Source organism: Coptis chinensis, chromosome 4, assembly GCF_015680905.1.
Source record: "Coptis chinensis isolate HL-2020 chromosome 4, ASM1568090v1, whole genome shotgun sequence".
Classification (NCBI taxonomy): Eukaryota; Viridiplantae; Streptophyta; class Magnoliopsida; order Ranunculales; family Ranunculaceae; genus Coptis; species Coptis chinensis.
Window position 1 is genome coordinate 21,269,094 of NC_141459.1, and position 19,429 is coordinate 21,288,522.

At 36.9% G+C, this 19,429-nt stretch overlaps 1 protein-coding gene across 2 annotated transcripts; it reads left to right on the top strand.

The window, feature by feature from the left end:
* The first annotated feature begins 6,340 nt into the window (after positions 1-6,340).
* On the top strand, positions 6,341-12,845 carry LOC147502555 (uncharacterized). Of its 2 annotated transcripts, XM_086607328.1 has the most exons (15): positions 6,341-6,869; positions 7,714-8,101; positions 8,529-8,591; positions 8,800-8,868; positions 8,961-9,023; positions 9,286-9,348; positions 9,457-9,519; positions 9,781-9,849; positions 9,949-10,011; positions 10,240-10,308; positions 10,683-10,829; positions 10,900-10,986; positions 11,120-11,221; positions 11,683-11,826; positions 12,014-12,845. In XM_086607328.1, exons 1-15 carry the CDS (start codon positions 6,456-6,458, stop codon positions 12,619-12,621), a joined length of 2,412 nt encoding a protein of 803 aa, XP_086463454.1. In that variant the 5' UTR covers positions 6,341-6,455; the 3' UTR covers positions 12,622-12,845. The 2 variants fall into 2 exon arrangements, with proteins under 2 accessions (XP_086463454.1, XP_086463455.1); XM_086607329.1 differs by lacking the exon at positions 9,286-9,348 and having other exon boundaries at positions 6,384-6,869.
* Positions 12,846-19,429: the final 6,584 nt, after the last annotated feature.

A 19,429-nucleotide genomic window follows, 5' to 3' on the forward strand; every position in this document is an offset into this window, starting at 1 on the left:
TCCTACATTACAAAAATCAAAAGGAAAAAAAGTTTGGTCTCATATTATCAAAATGTGGAAAGTTTGATACCCTTTTTAGTTGTTTTTCGTATATCATATATGAATATGACAAGTATTAGATGAGGCCCAAGTCTAAATTACATGTTGACATATTGATGGTGCCGAAGGCCCATGGGAATGTCTAATGACGTTGCCATATGCCAAGTCACTGAATACTTGAACAGCACATTCGGATTTCGGAAGGATATTTACACTTTTCTCTAAATCCCACTGTCACTGTCACTGTTAGCTTGAGTACTTGACTGTCAAGCTAAGAATCTCGCATCAAGCTTTAAAATGGGGACAGTACGTACAGATTCCCATTAAACTAAGAGAAGTAAGAGGTGTTGGAGACGCAGAGGAAGACATACACGGGGCACATTTAGGATACAGAATTTTCGATTTTGTTTCCATGTTGCAATTCTATTGCATCCTCTTGTACCAAGTCTACCATACAAGTCTACCATACAGTTTCGTGAAAAGTGAAAACAATACCAAACTGAGGAAACATTAAGAGTGACAATTCCTAAAAATGAAAGGAAAATGAGTTGTAAAGGTCATGTAAACTTGAAGAAAGAAAAAAATGTGGAAAATGAAATTGGGAGGTAACATCTAAACTTCAAGCAACAACCAACTAAAACTCAAAGAACTATGTCTGCAGGCTGTCTTAGAATACTAATTTACAAAGTTTTACTTATATGTGAAATTGGACATACGCACAAGTTTTACCGCACCTGAGAATAACAAGAACCAACACATTTACATAATATAATAAGGTCCAGAACAAAAGCAATTACTAGGAATCTAGACAGCAGCTTCTTAAGTATTAATATGGTGTATGTGGAGAATCAGCCACAACAACAATCAAATGTTGGGAAAACATAACATTACCATACTAGTGGGAACTGTGAAGTCCATTACTGTAAAAAGAAATGTAACAATTTGAGTTCCAAAAATTGAGTATACTGCATGTAATAATCCCGAACGGACTGAGTTTTTGGGTGAGGGACGCTTAAACTCATTTGTCCGTCTGTCCTTGTCTTTTAGTGCCCCGCCAAAAAAAAAAAAAACTTTCGCTCAACTCCCCAGTCCATCCTTCTTTTTCCTCAAGACCTCACCCACTTCTTCCTTCTCCGCTGTCGCCGCTTTAAGGTAACCCCTCTCCTCATTTTCTTCTTCGTTTGGCCCATTGGTTACCAGTATACTGGTATAGTTATTAGATCTTGGTACATCTTCGGTGATAACCAACGCTCTTGGGTGAAAAGAGGCTCCCTGTCAGATATATTGGAGTATTATTTGGAAGCAATACGGGTTCTTTTTTGATGTCCTGAAACTTGATAGAGTTAAAAATCTTCTTTTGGAGGTCATAATAGCCCAGCTTCGATCCATTAAGTAACAGGAGCTTACCGTCCATCACTTCACGACAAAGCCAAGGAGCCACATAACTTCGTCTTTCAAAACATATGCCTTAGTCCAAGAGCTATGTACTCCATAATCTTTCATCACCCAGAACTCGTTGTGGGTATAATGAATACTAGAAATAACACAGAGATGTTCACCTAAAACCATCGTAGTCATCCACTCTTACCTTCTTTGAGAGGAGGCATCTGAATTTGATGGAAATCCTCCGAGACACGTCGAAAGAAAGGATGAATAATGCGGAACAATATTTAGAATTAATGTTTGAATAAGCTACCCAATGAAGGCATCCATTTATAAGCCTCTGCTCACAAATCCCGACTTACTGATGTATGTAGCATTTATTGTTATTTCCCTCCAGATATCCGAACCCATAGTAAAAACTTCCGCCTCATTCCTATCTTCTGAAGAGTTCTTCAATATTCGAATTACCTTGTACTCATTATTGACTGAATCGAAACCAAACCCATATGCAATAGGTATTGGTTCTTAGGAGAAGCTGGGGTATCGAGTAATCTCCGTGATGGGATTGCAGATATAATAGGGCACCTGTTGGTAATCACAAGGATGTGAGGAGAAACAGAATAAGCCATTAACACTACACACTACATCAAAATTAAACCTGCCACGGTACTCTTTCCCAAAATTCTCAGGGAGTCCCTTAAGTTGAAGATCGTAAGCCGTTACCGATGTTTCAAAATTAATAAAGCATTCTGGATCAATCAAGTAAGATTTACCTTCACCTCGGTCGTGGTAAACAGCGCAAAGAAGATTATTCCTAGCAAAATGAAGTTCAGCTAAACACGGGTGCAGGACTAAATTATACCATTTTTTAGAAACCCATCTGCAGTGAGAGATAGTTTTGAGAGGCAGTCTGGACAAGATGTCGAAGATTATGTCGCTTGGGAGCTTTGAAAATAATCCGTCCTTGCACTCCACCAGCTTCCTGTCCTTGTTTTCTTCTCTTTCCATGGTGGTGAAGTTACAAACTAGCCAGGGGAATTTCTAGGGTTTTTAGTATAGCCGTTACCGAGGTTTCGCAGGAAAAAGTGAATTCCTAAATTACATTACAACGTGTTTTTATTGGGTCTGCATCTGGGCTTCAAAAACGAACCCAGGGTCGGGGTAATAGTGGGCTCCCAACTGTTAGGGATATGGCAGGGAATCGGGTCAGGTACGGGTCATGAAGCATATCCGATCCGATTCTATTCTTCGGGTACGGGTTTCACCTAGTCGGTTCCGATAGTGGAAATATGTCAAATTATTTGATTTGTTATGAAATCAGTGGGCCTATATGGATGCCCACCATTGAACCCATATAGAACACCTCCTCATATATGTTTATCAACACGATAGTCTCTAGCTTTTATTATGATTAATGGTATGTGATTAACTTGTAATTAAATTATATGTCATACTAAGATTATAATAGTTTATATTATCATGTACCCTTGTTATTATTAATTTTAATTAATACTGTTTGACCACCAATTTCAAGAGATTTAATGACATGTATGACGCATGAGTTTTCTAATGGTTATATTTATGTGTTTTATGATTGTTTTGTCTATGTTTAATTCTTTGATCTAAAGAGGTTAGAGTACCCATTGTTGCGTCTGGTCATTTTTTTTTTTTTTTACAAAAGATAATGACACCTTTTTTTTTAATTTTTTTTGTTGGGCCTAATAACAACTAAAGGTCAAAGCCTGCATTTTTTTTAATGTTTGGGCCTTAAGTTATAACCAGCCCATAATAATAGTTGCTTGGAGCGGACTGTTTTGGAGCCTACTGACCGGGTCAGATCTGTCACATTTGGCCTATTTATTTAGACCCATTACAGTATATAAGTAACCAATAAGACCATCTAAGTTCGGACTTGGTCTAACTTGACCCATGTTAACCGGGTCAAGTCTAACCCCTACAGACTGGACCAGAACCAATGAACTAGACCTGACCAGAACCGGTTTACAGACCCACATATATTTTGTTTTTGTCATACATAATTCGTTTTCAGTCAATTTTCAATGCATAAATAGTTGTTACGATAAGTGATATTTGGTGGTTGTTATACATTTGTACTAGCCCAATTTCGGTCCAAGGTGGAGATTTTTGGGGTGAGTGGATCGAATTGTGATTAATCCCACAACAAGTAGTAAAGAAGCTATACCATAAATGAGGCCCTGATACGGTGCATAATATTGTGGAGGACAATATCGAGTTTGGGTGAGAGATCCATAATAAGGGCAATATTTGACTACACTCAGGCCTGACAAAAGATATCAACACATCGTGGGATATGTGATTGAATGTATAAGACATTCTTCATATTGTGGCATATATGAAGTTTTTGTAAATTCGAGATTGACACAAATAAAGTGTCAACTATAGCTGGGCTAGCACTTGCATTTGAAGGCTCTCGACAAGCCCACCTCTTGTTAGCAAATGGTACCCAAACTCATGTATAAAATGAGTTATATTCAAGCAGTTTGAGAATAACTTGCTAAGTTTCAAAGATATACGCATATGTGGGTACCACATTGAAACTTGAAAATGGCAATAAAGAAATATTACGTATCATATCTAATGTTGTGAGCCAGAAGCTCACATTAGAAAGTATTATTCGGCCACTTGGTAGGTTAGTACTCCACCAATGTGAGTAACTGATATTGGGAACAATAAGCTCACAATAGAAATATTGTATGTGTTTTATGCATGTTCAGGTGAATTGTGGGATAGGAAAGCACTTGTCATGGATGACATGTTTAGCTATATATATATGGTATAGCTATTAGAACATCAAAGGATAATGATGAAAATAAATGAACCGCGTGTTTTGTCGACAAAGGAAAGATTGGGCAATCTGGAATTTGCTATTCAAGCATAATTAAACTCTTTGAAAAATGTGGTGTGGATCTATAGTAAAATCCGAGGTTGGATTCAATATAGTAGCAGCAAATTTGGTTGGTATAAACTTGATTGAGACTCCTAAGGAATTGGATAAAACTGTTGACTACAGATTTTTGAAATGAAATAGACAAAACACATGGTTGTGCGGAACTTGGATTTGGATAAAGATCCATTTCGACTAAAGGAATAACATGAGGAAGTTCTTGGTCTTAAAAATATTCTACTTGAATGATATTGAAACATTTATGTATCTAGCACAATACGTGCACCATATCAGACATTGCATTTTATATTAGTTTCTTATCAAGATATAATTGTGCACATATACTTAGACAATGGAATGATGTCAAACACATATTGAGATATTTTTATGGAATAACTGGTATAAAACTATTTTATTCTTATGGTTCTACTAATGACTATGATCTAGTCCAGATCAGACATTGCATTTTATATTAGTTTCTTATCAAGATATAATTGTGCACATACACTTAGACACTGGAATGATGTCAAACACATATTGAGATATTTTTATGGAATGATGTCAAACACATATTGAGATATTTTTATGGAATAACTGGTATAAAACTATTTTATTATTATGGTTCTACTAATGACTATGATCTAGTTGGCTATGCAGTATTTGGTTATCCATCTGACTCTCAGAAGGGTCATTCTCAAACAAGTTAACTTTTTATTAATAGATATACAACTATATTTTGGCAATCGACAAAGCAAGATCCAGCAATAGCTTTCTTAAATCGCGAAGAATTCACCACAAAGCCATATAAAGACTTATTTTTATCAGGGGGGGAGGGGATAGAACAGGGGGAGCATCTTGAATAATGTATCCCAGGACATATGCACTGCACTATTTTTTCTTATCTAGGTTTTATCTCAATGGGTTTTCCTGGTAAAGGTTTTAATGAGGCAGTATTAAGCAAGTCACAATAATTTTGAGTAATGTTGTACTTTTTTTCTTCGCTCTGGTTTTTCCCAATGGATTTTCCTTAGCAAGGTTTTAATGAGGCAATTGTCATTGGATAGTTATAGAGTATCCAGAAAAATACTATAAAAGATGCATCCACCATAATTTCCACAATAATGGTGGACATCAAAGGGAGAGTGTTATGAAATATGTGGGCCTATATGAATGCTCACCATTGAGCCCATATGAGACACCTCCTCATATGTGTTTATCCTGATAATCCTTGTATCTTGGTGTTTATCCTGCTAATCTTTTATCTTGGAAATGAGGTTACCTAGTTATATATAAAGGTAACCTCCTCCCATTTAGAGACACTTCAATCAATAAAATTTCTCTCTCATTCTCTCCATGATTCAATATACTTAAATTAGTGTGGTGTTCTCTCTAATTAAGTCTATTTAATTATAACATTAGCTATTAAAAAGTAGTTTTTTTTTTTTTTTTTTTTAAATTTTAGCAGACCCATTTTTTTGGGTTCGGACTTTGGATTCGGTAGAAACATTTCAACAGACTTGGTTACTATAAAATTATTTGGGTTCGTATTCAAATATACCCCAACTTGACCTGTTTCCTGTTCTAGTTAGGGATGGTTATCAAGCCAAGTGGCATGCGAGCAACTCGTACTCAGCTCAATTCGAACTCGCTTGTTTAATAATATGAGTTGAATTTGAGCACATTTTAAAATTCGAGCTCGCAAGCTATTTTGTTCTCGAGATAAAATTTCGTGTGCTCACTTATCTCTAGTTAGTTTGTGGTCGAAGTCGAGCCTATTCACAGGGAATTTGTGATCGGACTTGAAGAGTCGAGCTCGCCCAACAGTGGGCTTCATCATCATCAAATAGAGACGTTTTGGGCTTCTGGGCTATTGACTGTTCCCGAGGGGCCTAAACAAATAGCAGTAAAGAACGGACCTGATTGGTCCAATTCGAGGTGCCTCGAGATTAAAAAACAAAGTACAAAAAACCAACGGACCAGATTTCACCTGCAACAGAAGTCGTAGCACTTGTCTTAAAAGTAAAACAATTTTCTCCGCACTAAACAAAAAAAAAAACACTCCTCTTCCTGTCCTCCTCCCATTATTATTCCACTGTACATTTTAGCCATGCATAATTTGAAAGAGTTTGTAAATGGTGAAGAAATTGAAGTTTCAAGTAACGAAATCGGATTTGAAGAGTCATGGTTTTCAGCAACTTTAATACGTCCATCAAACAAGAAAAACAGTACAAAGTTTCTTATTGAGTATAAAACTTTACTTAAAAGTGAAGAATCTGGACAACCTTTGACAGAATATGTTGATTTTGATCAATTAAGACCTGTTCCACCTGTTGGTACTCAAACTTTCAATCTAAATGATGATGTGGATGCTTATCATAATGATGGGTGGTGGAGAGGTAGTATTATTAAAGTATTTGATGAGGGTTTGAAGTTTCTTGTGTTTTTTAGACCTACTAAAGAAAAGTTGAAGTTTGGTGTTTCTGATTTGAGGAAGCATCTTGAATGGGTAGATGGCAAATGGGTAATGTTTTTCAAAACTCTGATGCATGTATTTATTTATTGATCTGTGATTTAAGAACATGACAGTGTCTGAGATTATATGTTATACATCTATACTGATATCGATTATATCAGAAGCCAAGAATCGATCTTTTAGGCCTTGGGTAGTTGGGTTGTGGCAATGTATCTCCTTTAGTTGGATGATGAGTGAGGATCGGTTCAGTTACCCACGCTTGTGTGGGTGAATGACTCGCGGCCCATGAATTTTCCTCACTCCATCGGAGATCTTTCAATGAGTTGCGCGGTTGAAGAGTCCCATATGAAAGATAATATGATGTTCCCCTTTAGTTTGACACTACCCTTTTACTTGTCACTCAAATTTTTAAGTTTTTGACCATAATGTTGCCTTCTTCAAGCATCCAGACGAAACTTAAAGAAGCTTTAAGCGATCCAATATAAGTAAAATATGGTCTGGATCAACGTAAAATGGTTTCTAGAGTTAAGAGCATGATTCAGGTGTCATCTTTTTTTTTATGTCCCTTTGGTGTTTACCATTAACTGCTATAAAACATTCTCTAATATTTTCTTTTTTCATTGAAGTTATTTCTCCAATATCCCTCTTTAAAAGTTAGAATTGCATATGGATTGTGTGTATTCTTCATACTTATAGTAATAAAGTCATATGACAGTTAACTGTTTTATTACGCACAAGTAGTTACAATTTGCATGTATTAAGATGTTTTCTCTTTATTTTCATTTAAGATTAGATTATTTGAATTGTTCCATGCTTGACGTTCAAAACAATTAATACTGCAAAGTTTCAAATTATGTTTGATAAAATTTGTACTGAAGCGTGCTTGTCTCAGGAAACTGCGGTCTTAGCACAAAATGAAGGAAGTGCCCAGTCCCCTAATACACCTACACCAGTGTTCTCTGCTTTTTGCTCTAATGAGTCCATTTTTCAAACTCCAAATGGAGTTTTGGACATTGCACGGGAGATGTCAATGGACAATCATTCAACTCCTAAAGGAACAGGCTCGCCTTCTCCTGCTGCACTATTAAGCCAGGAGAATATGAATCTGTCAATTCCTAAAAGCTATTCTGCGGTTTCAAGACCTTTCAAGAGGGTCAGGAAAGGAAAAGCAACAAAAGTTCCCACATGCATAAAGACATGCCATGCAAGAGAATCATCCACCAGAAGCTCGACTGATGCACAATACGTCCTTCCGTTTCCAACCACAAAAGGCAAAAGAAGTAAGTTTCATTATAGAAAAAGTCAAATTCCAATTTTCTCTGAACTCATTCTAAGTTTTACCTATACTATTGTAATTATTTTCAATTAATCAATAAAATGGTACTGGTTTTCTAGCTCCTTAACCTTGCATAAAAATAATCACGTACCTCTATATTTGTGAAGAAGAGTCAAAAGGTGATTTAGAGTGGAATCATATTATGTGAATCTGCCTCTCACCTGATTAAGATGTCATGAGAAGGGCTTGTTGAAGAAAAGCGGACCACCAATAGGTTTAGAATTTTAGATAAAAACAGCATTAGTGAATTGTGTAAATAGGTTTTGTTATTTGTTATTTTATTATTATTCTTTGTTATTATTATTAGTTAGTACTGTTATTATTATATCGGCATTTCATTTATCAAGAATTAATGTTTATTATTACTGTAGGTGAAAGACACAAGAGAGTAAGGTCAAAAGTACTGGATGTGGACATGACATTCCAATCAAAAGGTATGCAATGAATAAATGATGCACACTGACTTTAGGAAGTATTGGACACTCGTAACCTTAAGAGTTTAAGCCATTGTATTTATGCATGCACTTTACTGTTATTATATCTGTATGCTTCTAGGATACTTTTTTTCTGTTAAGTCCATTACACATCACTTGAACATGTATCATATTTTCTGTGAATAACTTACTTTTTGGAACTTTGTAGGTCTTGAAAATAAGCCTGCTAGCAAAGAGAAGGTCTTGAAAAGAAAAATAGGAAGACCAGTAGTTTTAGGTAAAAAAGCATTAGTGAATTGTGTAGAAAATGTTCATGATGCTTTGTGACTGAGGATTTATTTTTCAAGAACTAAAACCTTGTTATTGCAGGTCATAGGCACGAGAAAGAAATGCCAAAAGCCCTGGATTTGGGCATGGCATATACGTCAAAAGGTGGGTAATCAGTAATGACTAGGTGAAATACACTGCATTTTGGAAGTGTCAATTCTATTTGCATTCTATTCTACCTTTATTGTCGATACTTCACACTTTCACAGCCTTTGTTTCTTGTTTGTTTGTTTGTTTGTTTGTTTGTTTGTTTTTTTTTTGTTTTTGTTTTTGTTTTTTTTTAATTAATAAAAAAAAAATCCAGTAGACACTACTACACCAGTCATCCAAGGTTTTTGTTGTTGACACACTCTTTGGCATTTTGTAGGTCTTGAAAATAAGTCCGCATGCAAAGAGAAGGTCTTGACAAAGAACAGAGGACAACCAATAGGTTTTGGAGAAAAAATCTAAAAACATATTGTTTAGACTTTAGAATATATGTATATATATATTTTTTGCCCCATGCCCCCTAAAGAACTAACATCCCTTGTTATTGTAGGTGAAAGACACGAGAGAGGAAGGCCAAAAGCATTGGATCTCGGCATGACTTGTGAAGTAAAAGGTGAGTAATTGCCTGATGAAGCACGCTGGGTTTGGGAAGCTTTAAACACTCTTAGCCTTGGGAGTTAAGACATTTGTATTTCTGTATGCATTCAACCTTCAGTACGTATACATGTTCTGTATGCTTTTAGGATACCCTTTTTCGATTTCTTTGGTTTTGTTTTGCCTTGTTTTTGTTTCTTAAGTTGTTTTATAAATTACTCGAACTTGTATCATATTCTTCTCTGATTGAGTGATTGACACACTGTTTGGCATTTTCTAGTTCTTGAAAATAATTTTGCCATCAAAGAGAAGGTCTTGAAAAGGAAAAGAGAACGATTAATAGATTCAGGTAAATACAGTAAGGCATTAGTGGGTTGTGTAGATTAGTTCAAGATGTTTTTTGGATCAGGATTTGTTTTACGAGAACTAAAAACCTTGTTATTTTCAGGTGATATGCGCGAGAAAGGAATGCGAAAAGCTCTGGATTTGGCCATGACATGTCTATCAAACGGTGGGTAATAACCTAATAATCAACTTAAGTGCACTGCATTTGGGAAGTTTTGGACTTTCTTGTCAATTAGACATGTCAATCTATGTGCATTCTACCTTGGATTCTTATATACTTTTAAGTGCCACTCCCCATTATTTATTTTTATTTTTATTTTTAAGAGTTTTGTTCCTCATCACTTAAACATTTATCATTTTTTGTATGACTTGCACACTTTTTGGTACGTTGTAGGACTTTCTGAAGAGTCTGCCAGGAAAGAGAAGGTTTTGAAGAAGAAAAGAGGACATCCAAGACATTCAGGTAAATATAACAGTGAAGTGTGTAGAATATGTTCAGGTATATTATGCCCCAGGATTCTTGTTCTAGAACCACTATTCGTTGTTGAGGACTTGAGGTAGGCCGAATGCTCTGGATTGAGCATTTTCAACTGGAACATGGGTAATGACTAATGAAGCGCTCTAAATTAGGGAAGTTTTAAACACTTTTATCCTTCAGACAACGTATTTCTGTGTGCATTCTACCTTTATTATGGATTTCCGCATACTTCATTCGTTAACAGTCTGCCTTTATTACGTAGTTGTAGCATACCGTTTTTCTTGTTCCTAAGTTGTTAGACATCACTCAAACGCATCTCATACTGTTCTTTGATTAACTCCTGTTTTGGCATTTTGTAGGCCTTGAGAATGATTTTTCCAGCAAAGGAATTATAGACACCCTGATAGAATGTACACCCATATTGTCGACTAACAGTGCAGAAGAGAACTTACCTCTTTCTATGTTTCTTCAGAAATCCCATTCCCATGTAATGAAAGACAATGGAGGTATTAATCTAAAATCGCTTTGTAAGGCCTTGTTATATTAATTAGGTTAACAATCAGTGTCTTCATGCAGGAGTGATGGTGGACAAGCAAATAGTGGCCGTCCGTGAAAGAAGAAATGGACGACCCAAAGATTCATGCAAAAAACCATCAGTGGAAGGTATAAAATAGTTTTTGAGTTTCATTTGATCTAGAACTCTTCTCCTTTTATATGCGAGTTCTTTTTGTTCTAATGGTCTTGACCAAAGATGTATGACGTTGGTGAATGATGCACATCTTGTGCCTCTTTGTAGGCCCTGAAAAAGAATCTTCCAGCAAAGAAATGACAAACAAGTATCAGCCTCGTTCTACATTCCTTGGGAAATCCGGACCTCATTTGCTGATAGAAAATGGAGGTAACTTTGAATAACTTCGTAGCATCTTGGCTAACTAATTGTGTTGATGGCAGTGGACAATAATATAGCTGATGTCTAGAAAGAAAAATGTACGACCCAAATAGTCAAATAAAAAGCTTCAGTTAAGGAGTTTTTAGAGTGATTTTCAGGACTAGAATCATAACTACTTATTGCCATTCGTCAGTTGAAAAAAGCATTATATGTCAAGAAAAGGGAGATCAATGAAAGCTATGTCATTGGGCTTAATACGTTAATAGGAGGTCAGTATTGACACTAGGGCAGACTGATTTTTGGATACTGTTGGATGCTTTCATCTGTGTGACTGCAATTTTTTGCGCATTGTATGTCTGTCATAGGTGCTCATTTTAGAAGACATCTTCTACTCTATCAAACTTCAACTCTCACCAAATGTCTATTATATTGCCATATTGGTCTATAATTGACACCCTGTTATCTTGTAGGACCTAAACATGAAGCTGCCAACCAAGAGATGACAGTGGTTCAGATAGAATCAACACAATTGTTGAACCATACTGCAGAAAAGGATCAACCTCTTCCGCTCTGCCTTGAAATGCCCAATTCTTCTATAGTGATAGGCCACAGAGGTATGTAGAATGAACCTGTATGGCTCTTTTTTCTCCCTGTTAAACTAATGAGGTTTATATTGATGCCTTTATTTAGGAGTTTCACCTGCTAATCAGTTTGTCAAATAGAGCGATCTCTCAACTTGTAATGGTTTTTTTTCGGTTAAACTAACAAGGTTGCGAGGCTGATCATCAATGCCTTTTGTAGGAGTTGGACTGGATAATCAGCCTATATCAGATAAGGCAATCATTATGAGGGATGCATCAATGGAGGTTGAGAGCTTATGCTTAGATGGGCTTACTGTTTCTGATGACCAATATCAATATGACATTAGAAGAGGACATGAAATATCTTCAAACCCAGTTATCACAGAGAACAGACTTTCATCTCCAATCGAACAGGATGAGGTGCCTTTACCTCTACAGGTTGAAAACTTACCTTTCGTCAAGAACTCGTTTCTCTGGGGAATTCTTGAGTCATATGAGGTTTTCAAGTTAATGCCACAGCAGCCACATTTCCGTCCCCTCAAAAAATATAATTATGAGCTCCGTGAAGGGTATGCTATAGCGCACATGTCGAACTTTGCTAATGTGGTGGAAAGAATATACAAAGCAAGTCTTGATGAACCCAGAAGCATGTTTGAAAACATGTTGAAGTTGCTAGCCGATTTGGAAGAGTTTGGTTTTATTGTTCAGCCAATACGAGCTCGAGTGGAAGACTTGCTAAAGATCAAGGAGAGCTTTAGTCAGCTTGATGATAGGGCGAAGGTAGCTGAGACAGAGGTCATGATGAAAAGCTTAAATTTCAGGAGGTAAAAGAATCTATCAACCAATTGAACACGAAACTTCAAATGCTTATGAGGGAAAAGGAGACAAAAGGCTCTTGTGTAGTTGAACTACAAAGGAGGCTAGATGAAATCAAAGAAAACATTCAAGTTGTTAGACTTGATTTTGATAGGAAACTTGTGTCCCCTTTTTGAGTACCCATTTCGAGTGAACTTTCTCAGAATTTTTATTGTACAAGTTATTTAGTTAACTGAGTTATGTATGGCTTAATTAATGTAGGACGAAGTATAGGTTTTGTAGAAAGAGATTAGACGAATTAGAACAATCGCTTAAAATAAAGAGATATGGAAATATCGATTAATAGAGAAGTGAAGAAGGAAGATAAGCGATTTAGACGAACAAGAACAATAAGGAAGAAGAAGAAAAGATTAGGAGTAGAAAGATACATAATAACAAAGATAACTTAATTAAGAGTTTTTTTAAATAATAATTAAATTTTAATTAATAATTATATCGGGTTGGTTTACAAAATCCTAGAAAAGTTATATTTATAGATATGGTTAATTTGGGTTGAAGGAGTTTATTTTTTGTGTTGAGGCTCTAATTTTCCATCTAGGGGAATCCTAATTGGATTTTAGTTGGGTAATACTCGTTAATCCTAAAAACTACTTCTAATTCTACTTCATTACAAATTAAGAAATAACTTAACTGTTAATAATATCTTTTTTAGAAAATCATCAAAAGTATAGGTATACCATATTACATCATTAATTAAGGTATTTGTTATTTACAGACTCCATATTGTGTTGGGCAGATTCCAACAAAAAAAAAAACAATTATTACAAGTGTGTCATTGGTCCCAAAAAATCCAAAAAAATATATATATATTACAAATGTGTCATTGGTCCCAAAAAATCCAAAAAAAATATATATATATATATTACAAATGTGTCATTGGTCCTAAAAAATTGAATTCGAAAACCCCAAACTTAAACGATCCGACTAAACCGTTCATTGTGCAAACCCAATGATGTGGCCATACCGTTGAAAGTCCTGTTTGATGTGGTTGTGTTTTGGGCCGAGTCCCAAACGACTTCACATCGTTTGAGACTTAAAAACGGTATGGCCACACCCGTTTGAGATTTGAACTTTGAAAAAATATATAAAGTTCGTTTTGGCGCGCCAGGCCACATCGTTGGGGACTCGATCAAAAACGGCCACATCGTTGGGGACTCGATCCAAACGGTGTGACCACATCGTTGGTTTTTACATCGTTTAAATTTGCAATGAATGACCTAAGTTTTAGCTTTAAGCTAAGCTGTTTTCGAATTCAATTTTTTTAGACCAATGGCACACTTGTAATATTTGTTTTTTTTAGACTTTTTAGACCAATAACACACTTGTAATAATTGTTTTTTTTGAGTCTGCTCAACACAATATGGAGTCCGTCAGTAATAGGACCCTTAATTAATACAGTGAGGTTAGCTGTAAAGATACTTTTGTCCTATAATCTGGATTTGGTATGATAAAATGATATCGAATCTTCTGTTTAAGTAGTGAGTGGCGGAGCTACATTGGGCTCATGGGAATTGGTAACATCCCACCCTGAAATTTGCAATTACATGAAGTATATAAGCTTGTCCTAGGCTATGTTTGATAGTAGCTGTGGCAAATGCAAATTTTGTCATCATTTGCAGCTGGCAAATTTGTTATGTGACAATTACAATTACAATTTGCTATTGTTTGATGATACTGTGGTAAATATCATTTGCCCTGATTTGCAACTATTTGCTGCTGTTTGATTGTCCAAATTTACCGTGGCAAATATTTCATTTTTTCATTTTTTGTGCTTTTAAAATATTAAATTATAGCCTCTCCTAACTTCACCACACATGCAATCGAGACACAGCAGTATCACTTTCCTCATTCTCAACAAACTCGATGGACTCGCAAGTCGTAGCTAATCCTCCTACAAACAAACAAACAAAATGTAAACCATTAATTCTGTCCATTTGGCTTGAACTTGTTTCTACTGTATTGAGATTCATTGTCATTGTCACCCATGCGGGTAGTGGTAGCAGTCAAGTTGATGATCTGATATTTGAGAAGATGTTACCGCGTGTTTGTACCTAGGTTATGGTCTTTGTCCTGATCTTCTTAATGTGGGACAAAAACCGTTTTCTGCCTCAGCCGTCTTTGTAATTACACTTCTTCTTGCACAGTTGCGCTACATGTTGCTTAGCTATTAGCTTATCAGGGCATTACCAATGGGACCTTGATATGGCCCTCTATCTTCAAATTTAAAGAAACAATACAAAAATGGACTTCCAATGCAGCCTCTTGGCTTGCCATAACCATCTTCAATTGATCAAGATGACGCGTGATTGTTAACTTCCATAAGAACACATTTATTTTCTCTTTGATATGTAAGCTGATGTTTTGAAGGTTTGAAAACAGATCTTTTCTGATGTTTACACCACGTAATCGGTGTAATCGGTCTCGGACGTGTATAAATGGAGGGTCTGCAACAATCAATCTCATGCATTAAACACATTGATCACATGAACTTTGTTGTTCACTAAAACATGCTATTCTATCACATTGTTATCTATTACAGTGTTGCTTTGTATATTCTTGCATTCTAATAAATATAAAAATTCTTCTAATTCATTGTATTATATATACAGCTATAATGTTCTAGAGCACCTTATTAAACATTTCGACTTCAGTCTTCATCCTCATATAGATGGCACGTTCAATCTTTTGTACTTACTGCCAGAAACTTCTTAACCAGGACCATATTCTTAACTTCATGCTTGCTCTTAGCTCGAGCCTCGGTTTGAGCTGGGGTCTCTTCTTCAACTGTCACCCAAACTACGTACGTTCAATTCAACAGTATTAATTAAGACCAATAATTATTAATGTAGAGAAAATTCTGTTTCTCACGGTCGTAAGTGCGCGACTTCATCACTACTCATTTTTTAGCCGCTTGAAGAAAAAATTTTTTGGCTTTAATAATGAGCCCAGGCCAGAGTAAAAGCGCCCAAGGTCTTTTTTATGGCCTTTATTTTGAATCAGCGATTTTGGTTTTTGGTATAAAAACAAAATTGATTACAAGAGAACAATTTTTGTGAGTTGAGTGTTCATTCTTTGTGAGTGAATTGAGAGAGACTTGTAACTGCTACTCCGGACATCTATTAAAGCTTGGAACTCGCAGTTGGATGTAGGCAAATTCGCCAACCACGATTATATATCTTATTTGTGGTTTGTTCTTCTTTACATTGATTGTTTTATTTCATATGCTTGTTATTTGATATCGGTAAGTGTTGGGATATTGCTTGGAGGTGTTGAAGTCTTGTCTATTGAGAAAGATCAATCTTTGTGTAGGATTGATCCGTTTGGTGTGGTAACGCTTGTTTCCAGCAGCTTAATTATTCACAACAATTGGTATCGAGCTTTGGGTATACGACTCTAGGATTTTGAGTTTAGTACTTAAAATTTGTGTAGACAAGGTGTTCGATTAAATTCGAGGTGAAATTGTTTCTTTTGGGTTATTGTAACTTGAAAGATGGCTCCCAAGATGTCAAACGCAAACAGTTTGAAGTAGAAGTTTTTAATGGGAAGAATAACTTTGGGATTTGGCAAGTCCAAGTAAAGGACATCCTTATCCAACAAGGTTTGCACAAGGCCTTGAAGGGATTAAATCTAAAGGCGGCGAGTATGAGCAATGATGATTGGGAAGAGTTCGATCTTCGGGCTTGTTCATCAATCCGGTCTTGCTAATGAGGTCATGTATAGTGTGATGGGAGAAAATACCGCCAGCCGGTGGCTCAAACTAGAGTCTATGTATATGACAAAGAGCATGATCGAACAAGATGTACCTTTAAGAAGCAGTCTTTATCGGTTATTATGATGGTCGATGGTTCAACGATGCAAAAGAGCACGTTAGTGAGTTCCGTAGCGGATTATTTGAATGTTGGTATGAAGATGGATGATGAGGATCAAGCGGCATGTTTGATATTCTCCTTGCCGTAAAGTTATGAGCATCTAATGACTACATTCATGAATTTCGCCGATCTTGATGAAGTTGAGTGCACTTCTTTCTTATGAGTTGATGAAGAAGACAAAGAATGTAGAGAATAGCATTGATGCAAGTCGGGGCTAGTGGCAAGAGGAAATTGTTGCGAAAAGAATTATTCAAGTAATGATAATTCTAGGTCCAAGTCAAAGAAGCCTTTAAAACATGTACGATACTATTGCAATGAAAAAGGACATTACGCTAAGTAATTGTCCTCATTGAAAGAGAACAAGAGAGATGGTCAAAAAGGTAAGGCAAAATTTGAGGCAAATTATGCTTGCTCAAGAGGATGAGTTCAGAGTTCCCACACAAGACTATATGACCGAGAGGTTTTCTTGATTCATTGTTCCTATCATATGTGCCCGAATAGAAAGTGGTTTACTTCTTATGAGAGCATTGATGGCGGCTTCCGCTTTAATGGGTAATGACGTTGCTTGTAAGACGGTAAATAACTATACGGGTCAAGATGTATGATGGTGTAGTGAGGACTTTAACCGATGTGAGACATGTTCCCCGAGCTAAAGAAAAGTCTTATTTCTCTTGGTACCTTGATTCCAAAGGCCACAAGTTTGTGGGCTAAGGTGGAGTCCTAAATATTGTTCATGGCTCTTCATGAAGGGTCAAAAATATGGAACCTTGTATACTCATTGGTAGTACGGTGATAGGCGATGTATCATGTAGTTGATTCCGACACTAAGATGTGGCATATCGTTTAGGGCATATGAGTGAAAAGAGGTTTGTCCGAAGTTATGCAAGCGGGGTTCTTGAAGAACTTGAAGTATGGGGTCAGCATTCCTCTATGGGAAGCAAGTCATTTTGTCAAGTTCAAGTCAAACTCCTTGATTATGTGCATACAGATGTTTGGGGACCCTCCGTGGCTTCCAAGGTAACCTCTCATTCATTGAATCATACTGGATGAAATGTGTGGGTGTATATGATGAAATCGAAAGATGAAGTGTTTGAGACATTTAAGAAGAACTTGAAACTTAGGGTTGAGAATCGCAATAGGAAGGTAAAGACATTACGGTCCCACAATGGTACCGAAAGTATACCTATGGACCTTTCCAAGAGTTCCCCGGCGGGAATTGCCGAATTGCCGGACACCAAAGCTCCGTCCAAAAAAATGGAATGGCGGGAGGATGAATAGAACTTTGCTTGAAAGAGCAAGATGTTTATTGTCTAATGCCGTCCCAAGGCAAAAGAGTATTAGGCGGATGAATGGCATGTTACTCGCATAATAGGTCACCAGTTTAGATTGCGCACCTTATGAGGTGTGGTCGGTAACCCCACCGATTATAGTATCTTGCGAGTGTTTGGATCGATAGCTTACTACCATGTGAGGGATAGATCCTAGAGCTAAGAAGGCCATATTCTTAAACGAAACCGGGGTAAAAGGGATACAGATTGTGGTGTCTAGAAGCCCACAAGTTCCCCGGGTCCCAAAGATGTTACTTTTTGATGAGACTTCCGTGTTATCTTTGGAGTGAAGAAGGAATTTTTATTGTCAATTTAGTAATGGCGAGTCCCATAGAAGTTCAAGCTACCGAGCTTGAGTTATGTATGTCGATGCAATGAGATGACCGGTTAGATCATGATGAGGTACCAAATCATGGAACCACACTGAAAATAAAGGAAGAAGAGCAAAGAGCATCCGCATTAACTTGTAGTGGGCGACCATTTAGCCACGAGAGACAAGTTAAAAGAAGTGCACAAGTATGGGCACGATACACTATGGTCGTGGATTTAGTGGCATATGCCTTTACATAAATCGAAGATGATTTATAGATAGCTTCAAGGAAGCCGTTTAGAGATGCTCATTACGTAGAATGCAAGCGGAGATGGAATCTCTTGATAAAAATCACACATGGGACCTAGTTTTATTGCCAAAGGGAAAAAGGACTATCGGCCGAAAAAAAGAGGTTCTTCCCGAGTCCGATCAAGGCAAGAGTGGTAGCAAAGGGTTTTTCACGAATGAAAGGAGTTGACTCAATGAGGGAGGATTTTCCCGGTGGTCAAACATACGCCCATTCGTGTGTTATTAAGTTTAGTTGCTCACTAACCGGGAGTTAAAAAATTCATAAACAACTTGATGTGGAAAACCGCTTTCTTGCATGGGGACTTGGAAGAAAGAGATCTATATGAGACAACCCGGGGGTTTGTCGTTCTTTGATTATGCAAATTGAATCGGTTTTATCGGGTTAAAGCAATCGCCCGCAATGGTACAAGCGCTTTCATGATGCAACATGAGTACACCCGGGCCATGATATGTAAGAAGCGCTTCGGGTAATGACTTCATCTATCTCCCTTTATGTGGATGACATGCTTATTGCTTCCAAAAGCATGGTGGAGATAGACAAGTTGAAATCTCAACTTAGCTCGAGTTTGAGATGAAAGACTTAGGTGGAGCCAAGAAGATACCGGGCATGGAGATTGACAGAGATAGGAAGAAGCGACGGATAGTTGTATCTCGGAAGAAATACATTGAAAATAATTTCGATTTGGTATGGAGAATGCAAAGTCGGTTTCTACCCTTTAGTTTTGGGCATTTTAGGCTTTCAGGAGTTGGTGGAGGAACAAAAGCATATGGCTAATGTTCCTTATGCAAGTCACCGTGGGTAGTTTGATGTATGCTATGGTGTGCACATCCCACATGTTTAGTGTTGTGAGCGGTATATGGCAAATCCTAGAAGCGGATTGGGAGGCTGAAATGGGTACTAAGGTACTTGAAGGGGTACTTTGGATGTGGGATTAGCTTATGGT

Excerpts from the sequence above, each read along its gene's own strand:
- LOC147502555 (XM_086607328.1), top strand. The coding sequence starts at position 6,456 with ATGCATAATTTGAAAGAGTTTGTAAATGGTGAAGAAATTGAAGTTTCA. Across the intron at positions 9,024-9,285 it reads CATGGCATATACGTCAAAAG|GTCTTGAAAATAAGTCCGCA; the intron begins GTGGGTAATCAG and ends GGCATTTTGTAG. Across the intron at positions 9,349-9,456 it reads GAACAGAGGACAACCAATAG|GTGAAAGACACGAGAGAGGA; the intron begins GTTTTGGAGAAA and ends TTGTTATTGTAG.